Source organism: Triticum aestivum, chromosome 1A (genome assembly GCF_018294505.1).
Source record: "Triticum aestivum cultivar Chinese Spring chromosome 1A, IWGSC CS RefSeq v2.1, whole genome shotgun sequence".
NCBI lineage: Eukaryota > Viridiplantae > Streptophyta > Magnoliopsida > Poales > Poaceae > Triticum > Triticum aestivum.
In genome coordinates, this window is record NC_057794.1 from 307071232 (window position 1) to 307084125 (window position 12894).

Below are 12894 nucleotides of genomic sequence, written 5' to 3' on the forward strand. Positions count from 1 at the left end.
CCTGTTCATCGAATCCGATCAGACTAAAGTGGGAGAGACAGACACCCGCCAGCCACCTTATGCAACTAGTGCATGTCAGTCGGTGGAACCAGTCTCACGTAAGCGTACGTGTAAGGTCGGTCCGGGCCGCTTCATCCCACGATGCCGCCGAATCAAGATAAGACTAGTAACGGCAAGAAAATTGACAACATCGACGCCCACAACTGCTTTGTGTTCTACTTGTGCATAGTAACTACGCATAGACCTAGCTCATGATGCCACTGTTGGAGAACGTACCAGAATTTTAAAATTTTCTACGCATCACCAAGATCAATCTATGGAGTCATCTAGCAACGAGGGAGAGAGTAGTGCATCTACATACCCTTGTAGATTGCGCGCGGAAGCGTTCAAGAGAACGGGGTTGATGGAGTCGTACTTGACGTGATCCAAATCACCGATGACCAAGTGCCGAACGGACGACACCTCCGCATTCAACACACGTACGGTTGGGAAGACATCTCCTCTAACTTGATCCAACAAGGGGGAAGGAGAGGTTGATGAAGATCCAGCAGCACGACGGCGTGGTGATGGAAGCAACGGTGATCTCAGCAGGGCTTCGCCAAGCACAGGGAGACGGAGGAGTGTCACGAGAGGGAGAGGGAGAGGCCAGGGGCTTGGGTGCAGCTGCCCTCCCTCCCCCCACTATTTATGGGACCCAGAGGGGGGCGCCGGCCCTAGGAGATGCCATCTTCAAGGGGGGCGGCGGCCAAGGGGGGTGGAGTGCCCCCCAAGCCAAGTGGGGCGCCCCCCACCCCTAGGGTTTCCAACCCTAGGCGCAGGGGAAGGCCCAAGGGGGGCGCACCAGCCCACTAGGGGCTGGTTCCCCTCCCACTTCAGCCCATGGGGCCCTCCGGGATAGGTGGCCCCACCCGGTGGACCCCGGGACCCTTCCGGTGGTCCCGGTACAATACCGATTACCCCCGAAACCTTCCTGATGGCCGAAACTTGACTTCCTATATATAAACCTTCACCTCCGGACCATTCTGGAGCTCCTCGTGATGTCCGGGATCTCATCCGGGACTCCGAACAACTTCCGGGTTACCGTATACTAATATCTCAACAACCCTAGCGTCACCGAACCTTAAGTGTGTAGACCCTGCGGGTTCGGGAGACACGCAGACATGACCGAGACGACTCTCCGATCAATAACCAACAGTAGGATCTGGATACCCATGTTGGCTCCCACATGCTCCTCGATGATCTCATCGGATGAACCACGATGTCGAGGATTCGACCAATCCCGTATACAATTCCCTTTGTCAATCGGTACGTTACTTGCCCGAGACTCGATCGTCGGTATGCCAATACCTTGTTCAATCTCGTTACCGGCAAGTCACTTTACTCGTACCGTAATGCATGATCCCGTGATCAACCACTTGGTCACATTGAGCTCATTATGATGATGCATTACCGAGTGGGCCCAGAGATACCTCTCCGTCATACGGAGTGACAAATCCTAGTCTCGATTCGTGCCAACCCAACAGACACTTTCGGAGATACCTGTAGTGTACCTTTATAGTCACCCAGTTACGTTGTGACGTTTGGCACACCCAAAGCACTCCTACGGTATTCGGGAGTTGCACAATCTCATGGTCCAAGGAAATGATACTTGACATTCGGAAAAGCTATAGCAAACGAACTACACGATCTTTGAGCTATGCTTAGGATTGGGTCTTGTCCATCACATCATTCTCCTAATGATGTGATCCCGTTATCAATGACATCCAATGCCCATAGTCAGGAAACCATGACTATCTTTTGATCAACGAGCTAGTCAACTAGAGGCTTACTAGGGACGTGTTGTGGTCTATGTATTCACACATGTATTACGATTTCTGGATAACACAATTATAGCATGAACAATAGACAATTATCATGAACAAATAAATATAATAATAACCATTTTATTATTGCCTCTAGGGCATATTTCCAACATCGACAGCCAGCATGAAGAGCTGTGGCGATACGGGATCACCTTGACGAAGCCCACAGCGGTGCCAGATCGCAGGTCCCGGCGCGCCATTGAGGATGACCTTTGTGCTTGCCGGCGATAGGAGAATGGCGATCCAGCCAAGGAAACGGGCGATGAAGCCATACCGATGCAAGACCTCAAAGAGGAATGGCCAGGATACGGAGTCAAACGCCCGCGCGAGGTCGAGCTTCAGGAGAATGCGCGGGGCGCCCAGCTGGTGGAGAAGACGGGCCGATTGTCGGACGAGCACGAAATTGTCGTGTAGGCTTCGTCCCGGGATGAATGCGTTCTGAATGGGGCTGACCAGCTCGTTCAGTTTGGGTGCTAGGCGGAGGGACAACACCTTTGCGAAAATCTTGGCGACGAGGTGGATTAGGCTGATGGGCCTATAATCGCCCAGCCCGGCTGCATCGGAGCACTTTGGGATCAGCGTGAGCAATGCTTGGTTCAGGTAACTGAAACCCCGCCCACGGAGCGCGTAGAGCTTCTGGAATACACGGACGAAGTCCTGCTTGACAACAGGCCAGCAGGAGCGCAGGAATTCTGCGGTGAAGCCGTCCGGGCCGGGCGCTTTGCGCGCCGGCAATCGCTTGACAGCCTGCCAAATCTCCTCTTCACCAAGGGGGCGTCCAGGTCATCCAAGTTGGAGGGCGCGATGAGGTCGTCGAGGTTGAGGGCACACTCGCGAGGGTGATCCGTTCCGAGCAGGGAGTCAAAGTGCGCGAACGCCGCGGCGGCCAAGTCAGCTGGATCAGTAAGAATGGCTCCCTCAACCGTTAGAGTGTGGATCATATTCTTCTACTTGCGGTACGTGCATTGTCGATGGAAGAAGGAGGTGTTCGCGTCTCCATCCTTGAGCGATGTAACACGTGCATGTTGGAGTGCGAGGGTGTGCTCGAACGAGGCGAGGCCGAGGTAGGAGAGCTTGATCTGCCTTCGTAGCCAATCCTCATGTGGCGTCAATTGGCGACTCTCCTGGGCCGTGTCAAACCGCAGCAGCAGTTCGCGTGAGATCGCGAGCTGGTCACGGATATTGCCCACGGTGCGCGCGCTCCAGCTCGTGAGCTTGCGTGCGGTGGCATGCATGCGTCGCATGATGCGGCGAAACGGGTCCGCATCATCCACAGAGTGCCACGCGTCTGCGACCACGTCATGAAATCCCTTGACTCGTGTCCAGTAGTCCTCAAAGTGGAAGCACCAGCGTGCTGGGGGTAGGGGCGAGCAGTCGAGGAGGAGGGGGTTGTGGTCAGATATGACCGAAGCCAGACAACGTAGGTGACACTCGTCATGCTGCTCTTCCCAATCCGCGGTGCATAGGACGCGATCAAGGTGAACCAGAGTTGGCGGGGTCTGCTCGTTCGACCAAGTGTAGCGCCATCCGTTTAGGTATATCTCCTTGAGAGCAAGGTCGTTGATGACCCGTCAGAAGCGCCCCATCATGTGGCGGCTAAGGTTTCCGTTGTTCTTATCCTCATCGTGATAGATCAGGTTGAAATCACTGCAAAGCATCCATGGGCCAGCACAGTTGGCTCGGACATCATGTATTTCCTGGAGGAGCGCGATCTTGTCGTTGTCATGCTGCGGCCCATAGACGATAGTGAGCCACCAGGGGTTGGCACTGTGGGGGGGGCGTCACCAGGGCGACGTGTTTGTGGTGAGCGAGGGGTTGTTGATCATCACCAAGCTGCGCTTCCAGGCCAGCAGAATACCGCCACGGGTGCCGATCGCAGGCAAGTATGCGTGGTCGTCGAAGTCCGAGCCAAGTGTCTCGAGGACAGTGGACAAGCCGATCAACTCCATTTTAGTTTCCTGGAGGCAGACAACAGATGCGTTCACGGATACAATGAGCGACCGGATTGCGGTGCACCGGGCGCGAGCATTGAGGCCACGCATATTCCATACTATGATCTTCGGGGCGTGATCCATGAGAACATGGTCGACAAGGGAGGAGCGCGGCACGCGCTCAGACCTCGATCGGGCTGCCGTTGATCACTGTGGTGATCGGCGCCGTTGATGGGTCAGCGAGGAGCTCGCGACCGACCAGGGCAGCGATGGCTGCAAGGACTGTCTTAGGGATCGGCGCGGCGAACAGGTTGTCGTAGGCCTTCATTGCATCCAGTGTGATTGGCTCGTCAACACCAACGATGCCTAGAGTGTGCAGCAGCTGAACCTACGCGCGACGTTCGACAGTAGGTGGCGCGGCCACCTTGGACTTTGCTATGGTCGCAGATCGCCCAAACCGTGGCGGCGCGAAGTTGAGAGGCTGCCTGCGCTGCTTGCGGCCTGGGGCGGGAAGGACAGGATTGAGCTGTCGGGTGGCTGTGGCAAAGAAGTCACCCAAGGTCCAGTTGCCCATCGTGGTAGTGCTCGGCCGGCAGCGGCGTAGCGTGACTAGAGGTGAGGCGAAGCGGGTCGTGCACCGAACGGCTGGTGTGGGCGGTGCGGGGCGCACATCCTCGATGGTCGGGCCAGCGGTAGCCGCATCCAGGAGGGAAGGTGGCCTGGGCAGGATCTGCATGGGATCATGGGCCGTCGAAGTGGCAGCGACTGGGAGGCCCATCACATCCGCGCCAGGAGCCTGCAAAGGATTATCGTGGCCTTGGGTGCGCTCTGGCGCGGTGGTGTGGGCTTGCCGCATCTCTTCCTGCGTATCGCCCCGCGCAGCTTCGATACGGTCAAGGAATCGGTCCTCGTCAGGGGCAATAGGAACTGACGTAGACAAAGCAGCGCTTTGCCCCGATAGTAGGTCAGCAGCAGCATCAGTCTCTGGAGAGGACAAGGGTGGGCGCACTTCTGGTTGTGAGTCGGGGAGCTCGCTGCATGAGGATATGTTGTCGGGATCCCTAGGCGCGCAGCGATTGGTGGAGGGCGGTCCCGAGTCAGCTGCGGCGCTCATCTGGGTGCATGGCGACAGGAGGGGCATGGTCGTGGCAGGCCCGACCTCTCTGGTGGGAGGGCCTGGCACCAGCGTCAGGGAGCCAGTTGGTGAAGCGACGTGCGCGTCCGTCCGTTGGGGTGATCCTGTCGGGCTGGGATCCACAGCCGTGGCGGGTCCGGCCTCTGGGGTGGGAGGGCGCGACGCCTGTGCTAGGGAGCCAGCTGGCGAAGCGACGTGTGCATCGGCCCGTGGGGGTGATCTTGTCGGCCTGGGATCGGCAGCCGCAGCAGCTTTGGCAATCGCAGCCGCAATCCTTCCACGCTTTTTCTTTCCTCCCCTCTTTCCTCTTTTGGCTTTGTGATGAGGGCGTCGGGCGTCGTCCAGGGAGGTGGGCCAGGCGTCCATGGGCCGGGGTGTTGACTGTACGGGCGGCGGCGTTTGAGCGCGCACGGCGGTGCATGCCCCGGACCAGTGATCGGCGATGGCAAGGCCGTCAGCGTGGTGCTGGCCACGGGGGTGCGCCCAACCGCCGGCATCCACAGCCATGCCGTCGGCACGTCCCTCCGGAGCGATGGCAGTACAGCGGCGTTTGCGGCCGCGACGGCGCGGGCGGCCCCGCCCGGGGCCATGATCGGCATTAGCGCCATCACCATCAGCCGCATGCCCGTCTTCCTCCCCATCTGGGCGAGCTGCGGGACCGGTGGGGGCGCGAGCTCGGTCGACGTCGGAGCGAACGAGGGCGATGGCGATAGGGTACCTGAGAGTGGTGACCGTAGGGGCGGAGGAGGCGGTGCATCCCGGAGTGACCTCGACAATCTCCAGCGTGGCGGCGCGGCGGATGCTGGCGGGGTCGTGCGCGCGTCCGGAGAGGCGGAACGTGGCCAGGTCAGCGCGGGAGCGCGTCTGCGGGTGGAGGCGCTCGACCAGACGCTGGTCCCGAGGATGTGCTCCGCTGTCGCTAAATGCCAGGCCTGGGCGGGGATGCCGCGGAGCTCGAGCTCGACGCGGTATTCGAACCCACCGGAGCCGGCATGGGCAAGTTTGCACCACGGGCGTAGCGACAGCGAAAAGCGCGGGCATCGGATGTAGTGGTCGCCGTTCATGCGGTCCTTGGAGGCGCGGGAGCCGAAGATGATCAGGAAATCTTCAGGCTTGTGGAGGTTGGTGGTGAACTCGCCGTCTTCGAAGTCGAACGTGGTGCACAGGAGCGCAGCGACATCATCGGTGCACACCTGGGGCCGAGTACCAGTGATGGTGGCCACCATCGCCCGGCTGAGCACCTCCTCTGCCTCCTCCATCTCAACGGAGCGCGACCTGATGATGCGCGCTGGCTCAGCGGCGCTCATGTGCGCGACCGGAGCGGGGGCAGGTAGCTGGGGCAAGGCATGCACAACCGGAGCAGGGGGCGGCGTCGGGGGCGCGGCAGTCCGCGGGGCGGCGGGTGGGTCGCGGCCAGCACGGTGCGCGGCCGTCCATGGGGCGGCGGGTGGGGTGCGACCGGCGCGGCTGTGGAAGTCGTCACAACCACGGGAGTTGTGGCCGGAGATGAGGCACCGCCTGCAGCGGATGTCGTTGGTGCAGTCGCGGACGCGGTGGCGGGGGTCGAGGCAGCGGAAGCAGAGCCCGGCGAGCTCCTCAGGGGATGGGCTGCATTGGCGCCGCAACTCCGGGCTCAATTCAGGCTCACGGCGAGGCCGACGTCGGTTCCTGCGGCGCGGCTGCTGGTAGCCGTCGGCGTCCACCCTGGCTCCATACGAGACGCGATGAACCTTCAAGCGAGGCCCGAGGCGGGCGGAGGCAAGCAGCCTAGGGGCCGCTGGGCGCCGGCGCGGGAGCCGGCAGTGGTGTGCGAACGACGTCCCTGTAGGAGCGGGAGGGAACCGCGCTGTCAGACCCAGAGTCAGACCAGCGGCTGTCCCCGAAGGAGACGCGCTCGCCGGAGAGGGAGTGGGTGGGGGAAGTGGGCGCCATAGCAGGGCGAGGGAGGAGGGCTACCGGCGTGGAGTCGACGGCGGTGGGGCTGGTGGGGAGGAGAGCTAGGGGAGCGGGAGGGGCGCCATCTCCTCTGTACTTCTCAAGATTTTATCTTTCTAAATCTCGATTTGAATTAGGCTTTGCGCAAATAGAATAGGAATGCTCTTTCACAGATATCAGGCTATCAGGCACTCATCTCGATTTGCGTTAGGAGGGCAATGGTTATTTATACACTCAACAAATACATCTTCTCTGAGTGATCATGGTTCATAAGCCTAATTAACAAGTTAATGTACAACAAGGTGACCAAGACCAAGCCTTGATTAAGGTAGAAAAAAATGTAGGGCGATCCTCTATGGAAAACTGGAGACCTCATCATGTGCTGTAACGTCCACATATTTAGTAACGGGTGCATGACCTGCAAAGAATTAGAAACAAAAGACCTCACATGAATCCAAAATGCGCTTGATAGTGTGGAGTAGAGGTCCACTACTCCTGGTAGTTGGCAAATCAAAAACCTGTACAGCATAATTAACTAGTACCTTAAGCGCCTGGTTCTGTTATGCCTAAACTTTGTACTCATGAACACGAATCCACTTTGTAGATGACCATTTGTCACCTTTTATCACTGGACAACCACCTAAAAGAAATTGCAGGTAGACATAAGAGTCAATATATTGTTGCGCAACCATTTTAAGGAAAACAATTTTGTCATTGCATCGAGTATTAGAATCTCACCATGGAGGCTTGTGGGATCCAGGGTTCCATCAGGCCTCATGCTCCAGAAAAGCAATGCATCTCCCATCTTCGGTTTGACAGATATACCCCGCTTTGCACATTCAGACAGCTTATTATGAAATGGTATTGAGCTGCTATTAACTTTAGCAGAAGGAAACACGGTCTCACCGCCCTCTTCAACATCCGAACTAATTAATCAGTTGGAAAAGAAAAGTCAATTGGATCATCTATGCTGCATGTTATATGTAAAAAATGCATATCTTTGTAGTACATACAGATACATAAGAACAGTGGCTATACGCTGGCCCCCATTTTTGGTGTTGAAATCATCATGGAAGTAATCAAAGTGAGGTTCATATTTCTGTCCAACCTCATAGTGGAGAACTTGAAGGCCCTCTCCGTTTTCTGCACAGATTATGAATAAAAACGACGAGAAATTGACATCAAATTTGAAGCAAACTTCCAGCGAGAATATAAGCAGCTACGGAATGAAAAAGGTAGTGCTTCGATGTTTCAACATTGAAACATTCAAGAACTCAAAAGGGGTAGGTAGAATATATAATTTATTTGTGCAACTCTCATGTGGTGAAACGTTGAACTAGGCAGTTCTTATCGACATTCAGCCATTTAGCGCTGGCAATGTGATATTTCTGCAATGCACTAATTATTTTTCTTTTTGCATAAACTGGAGTTAAGACAGCTCATGTACCTTATGTTATTAGGCATGCACAATGTCTTATTTCATTCAAATGTGCAATATTTCAAACTACCCAAAAGTAACTAACAGTTACACAATGTACTGCTTTACATAGCATAAAGAAGTTTCAAAGATGAACTAAACACAGTGGAGTGCATAATTTAGTGTGTGTATCCTTTTTATATTATTTTTTGTAAGAGTGCACATGCACTGTCTAGTTAAATATGAGATATTTGACTTTAACATGTATGATATCATGCTTTGCATGCATGAGCGCTGTCTCAAGTGCAACTGTGAATTTGGTTAACAATTTTGGTACAGTGTATACTTGGTGCCCTTGCACAATTTTAAAATTTTGTCTTCTAGCACTTGGTATGCTATAAAAATTGAAATTATTGGCAATGACCTTGTTGGGAAAATGGCAGACACAGAGCCAGGTCTGTGGTCCATGACAAGGTCGGAAGCATGCTGGCTGAAAGAAACAAATGTTTAACTCAACCAAGTACCTAGCATCTAAGCTAACTTGAGAACAAGATAGTTTGACAGCTTATTCGAGAACCAAAAACACTTTTTTGTCTACTGATATGTGTAACTCTATTTATTAAATGAGGGTCTCAGACAATTGGGTGCGCAAGTGTCACCTAGTATCCGGACAAGGCAATGTAAACTTGAACATACTGCCAGTACGTTGTAAGCTAATACTCCTAGTGGAACCCTTGCTGCCAATTGAAATAAACTTGATAATTCTCGCTGAACATAACTGTGAAAACACCAGATCACCGAAACGCACTGCAGTTGCACTCCATAATGTACTGATACATTATTTTGCATAGTTACTTAATACTCCATGATGAACTATTCAAACTAAGTCGTAAGCAAGTGCACTTTTGGAGAACCAATGACACACAATACTGCATGATAATCAGAACTTTGAAATTATACCATGACGAAGACTAATGCATCAGCCTAAAACTGAAGTTCACAAAATTACAGTTCAGATTTGGAAGAGCAACTATAGTTATAACTTTTGAGTAAAACAAAATGACACTTATAGATAATTTGAGGTGGTGTTCAATTCATTTATGCTGAATTAAAGCTGAAAAGTTCTTCAAATGAACAATACAGTGTATTTAAAATATATTCAGACCTTAAGTTCAGCGGTAATCTTCTCCCTAGGCATACTAGCAAAAACATAGAAAGGTAAATAAACTTTCAAGTATCCATGATATTAGTAGGTATGCCATACCTACAGGTATGAAGGTGAAATCTGATATTCTTTTCTCAATGGTGCGAACAATTTTGTCCTGGCCTCTTTTAAGAAATGTTCCTGAACTCGTTCGCACCCTGAATACATTTCATTAAGCGTAAGTGGGCATCAGGTTCCGTAACAGTTCCGAGAGAAAGAAGAATTTGCAGTGTCCAAACCTGCTATCTTTACTCCCTCCAGTTGCAGAATCAACCACTGTCGACTTCTTCATGTGAGGCTTTGCCAATGAAATTAAATACTGACATTCTTCCTTGGACTGAGAGCAGCAGTAAAGTCAAGTCATACCCTGATCGCTATTTGAAGCGAACTAACATAGATGATAAATAGTTGCGGTAATACCAACCAGGTGTAATAAATACAACAAATACACATGACATTTCTTCATCTCCTATTATGCAATGTCATCAGAAGTAAACACCTTCCAAAGGCATTTTGGATACTAATAATCACAGTGCAAAGTTTCTAATGCCAGTGTTGATATTTATCATCTACTTCTTTGTCCCAAGCCCATGTGCCTGCACTTCTGAGTTTGAGCCCCTGGCTTGAAGGTCAAGCAGATTCGAAGCACAAATTATGTGTGACTATATATATGAGGATTCCTAGATGAATAATAAACATGTAGAACTCAACAAGAGCCATGTCTGGGCGCGCTGCATGTACAAGCCCTCTACAGTGAAATGCCAGTGGCGTCCTGCTCACATATGTTTCCTTCATGCTTTTCTGTACCTAATTCAGGGGTTGAGATCCTCAGTTCATAACTAGCATTCTTGCGACTGAAGTACAAGCATTTCGGATTTTACTTAACGAATCTAATCTGGTACGGATAGGCCAATGTTTACAACGAGCTCTTAACTGGAATTCAACAATCGCCTAAAATCACCGACAAAGATCTCGAGATCTCCCAGCCGGCATCCTAGAACCAATAAAGCACGTAAAGAATAAAGAGGCAGCCGTTTAGGCCCAAACCAAAAAAACAGAATGGGGCAAGAGACTCACGAGCAAGTTGTGGTAGATGAACGCCCGTGGCTCCCACGACAGAACCTCCGTCCAGGGCTCCCCTTTCTCCCCGCGCTTCTCCAGCCTCCTGCACAACGACAACGGAGAACAACAAGCACCACGTCAATCTCGGGAAAAAAGGGAGAGCGTGCGCGGGCAACGAACACGGCAGATCACGGAGGCCGTGGACGCGAAGGGGAGGGGGAGGCGAGGACGCACGACTCGGACGCGGATCTGCGGAAGCGCGGGCGCGGGAGCGAGAGGACCGCGCCGCGGCCGGAGCCGGCCGGCAGCGAGAGCGCGCCGAGCGCCAGGAGGAGCAGCAGCGCCACCGACGCCAGCAGCAGCGCGGCCAGGATCGCCTTGGACGGCTTCCCGCGCCTCCCGCCCCCGGCGCCGCCGCCCAGCAGCGGCCTCCCGCCCCGCCCCGCCGTCCTGCTCGCCATCGCGCGCGCGCGCCCGCCCGCCCGCCCGGGATGCGGCCTGGCCTCCGGTCTCGCGGCACCGACGCGGTGGGTTTAGCGCCTCGTCGTCGCCGTCGTCCTCTGTCTCTCCTTCTCTCTCGCGGTGTGACCCGAGTCGTCGGTCTGTTTTGGGCTCGATGAGAGGAGATATGCTGCTGCTGCATTTGTTCGGCTCGACGAGGTATGATGCTAGCTGTACCGTAACTGCTGCTGCGTCCCGTGGGTCCTGTAGCTGACGTGTCAGGAGGAGTGGGCCCCGCTGCGGACAAAGTCCACCGTCCACGCGGCGAAATAGTGGGCCGACAAGCTACAGATGCGCAGGCCAGCTACACGACCGGAAATATGATACTCACTCCACTCCATATTAAATCAGCGACAATTAATATGAATCGAAAAGAATACATAGGGTTTAATAGCTATGCAACCTATATAAAACAATTTATCACTCAAATGATTCACTACCTGACCGAAGGAGATAGACGGGAAGGGAAGATGGTCATACAAAGGCTGCTTAATTCGGAAGAGGAAAAGGGCAGTAGCTAAAGTGAGAAATAAACAACTGCTCGGAAAGCTTCGGTTTGAGCTTTGGTTTTGATGATAGTGAAGAAAGCAAGATAGATAGAAGCAAGACGAAGAAGATAACCCACGACGAGACAAATAGAAGCATGACGCAGAGGAATAACATGGCATGCACGTCATAATGAAAAATATGGATAAGTATATTTTCCGACAAATCGGTTACACTAAAACCCACAAAAACACGTATGAACTCGGGAGAGGGGTCCCCTAAATATTGGGCAGTGTTGTTAAATCAAGTTGTATGCTTTATGGAATAGGAGAAGTATCTAAAACTATAGCTAAAACCGTTATCTTCATAGCTACCTGTAAAATGCTGAAGTTAATTTATTCAATTAAAGATATATGTGTCAGTAAAATAACCATACGAAGGCAATTATTTGATTAGAGATATAGAACCCTAAAAAGGTATGAAAGATCGGAAAAAATTCCAGGTTTTTCTTTCTAAAGTGTTTTACCCCTAAAAAAGATGGGTTTTCTTTTATTAGGGTAAGATGCTCAGATCACTTGTGTTGAAACCCCAAACCTGCTCATATCTGGCATGGGTGATCACAGTTTTATGGATTTATTTCAAGATTTAATAGCTTTATTGTTCCATTGGTAAGTGACGTCTCCGTCGACTCTGAGATGCTTGTGATGATTGTACTGTATTTCAAAAAAAAAAGAACGAAAGTTACCTCGCCTTGAAGAATTTGTCCATGGATAGATGGAGAAGAAAACAAAACAGCAGCACGCACGCGGACGGAAGCTACAAGTCGTGTGCAAAATAAGTGCATCTGCGGATCTGCCGACAGCAGCTCTGTAACTATATAGAGCTAGCTGGACTAGACTAGAGTCTCTCTCGACATGGAATACGCAGCAATGCCTGATTACAACTCTTTCTTTTCGAGTAACGATTACAACTTTCATGTAAAAAAAAGAGAAGAGTATACTTTTCGTCCGTTAATTCTGGGTGAAGTCTAAATTTGGTCCCTCAATTTCAAAATCGGACAACTTGCACCCCCAACTACCGAAACCGGACAAGGTTCGTCCCTAGACTCGGTTTTGACCGGTTTTTGGTGTTGACTCACCCCGGTTTTAACCCGTGCTCATTCATATTCCTGTAATTTTTTTATAGCCGCACATACACTTTTCAACTCCGCGTAGTTTTTTCAAGGTCGCGTATTTTTTTTAAAATAAACATACTCTTTTTCAAATCAGCAAACTATTCTGAAATTCGTGTACTTTTTTCAAATCCGTGATTTTTAACATTTACGTACTTTTTCCAAATCCCCGTATTTTCCCAAGTTTGTG

The 12894-nt window shown here is 52.1% G+C and overlaps 1 protein-coding gene across 1 annotated transcript; it reads right to left on the reverse strand.

Moving 5' to 3' along the window:
* Positions 1 to 7064: 7064 nt before the first annotated feature.
* LOC123047415 (probable prolyl 4-hydroxylase 3) lies at positions 7065 to 11163 on the reverse strand. Its single transcript, XM_044470967.1, has 8 exons — positions 10781 to 11163; positions 10562 to 10649; positions 9724 to 9821; positions 9545 to 9642; positions 7877 to 8006; positions 7602 to 7789; positions 7406 to 7503; positions 7065 to 7281 (listed from the first exon to the last, which is right to left on the reverse strand). Exons 1-7 carry the CDS (start codon positions 11005 to 11007, stop codon positions 7430 to 7432), a joined length of 903 nt encoding a protein of 300 aa, XP_044326902.1. The 5' UTR covers positions 11008 to 11163; the 3' UTR covers positions 7065 to 7281; positions 7406 to 7429.
* Between the last annotated feature and the right edge of the window lie 1731 nt (positions 11164 to 12894).

Excerpts from the sequence above, each read along its gene's own strand:
- LOC123047415 (XM_044470967.1), bottom strand. The coding sequence starts at position 11,007 with ATGGCGAGCAGGACGGCGGGGCGGGGCGGGAGGCCGCTGCTGGGCGGC. Across the intron at positions 10,650-10,780 it reads CGCAGATCCGCGTCCGAGTC|GAGGCTGGAGAAGCGCGGGG; the intron begins GTGCGTCCTCGC and ends GTCGTTGTGCAG. Across the intron at positions 7,790-7,876 it reads GCCACTGTTCTTATGTATCT|TTCGGATGTTGAAGAGGGCG; the intron begins GTATGTACTACA and ends CTGATTAATTAG.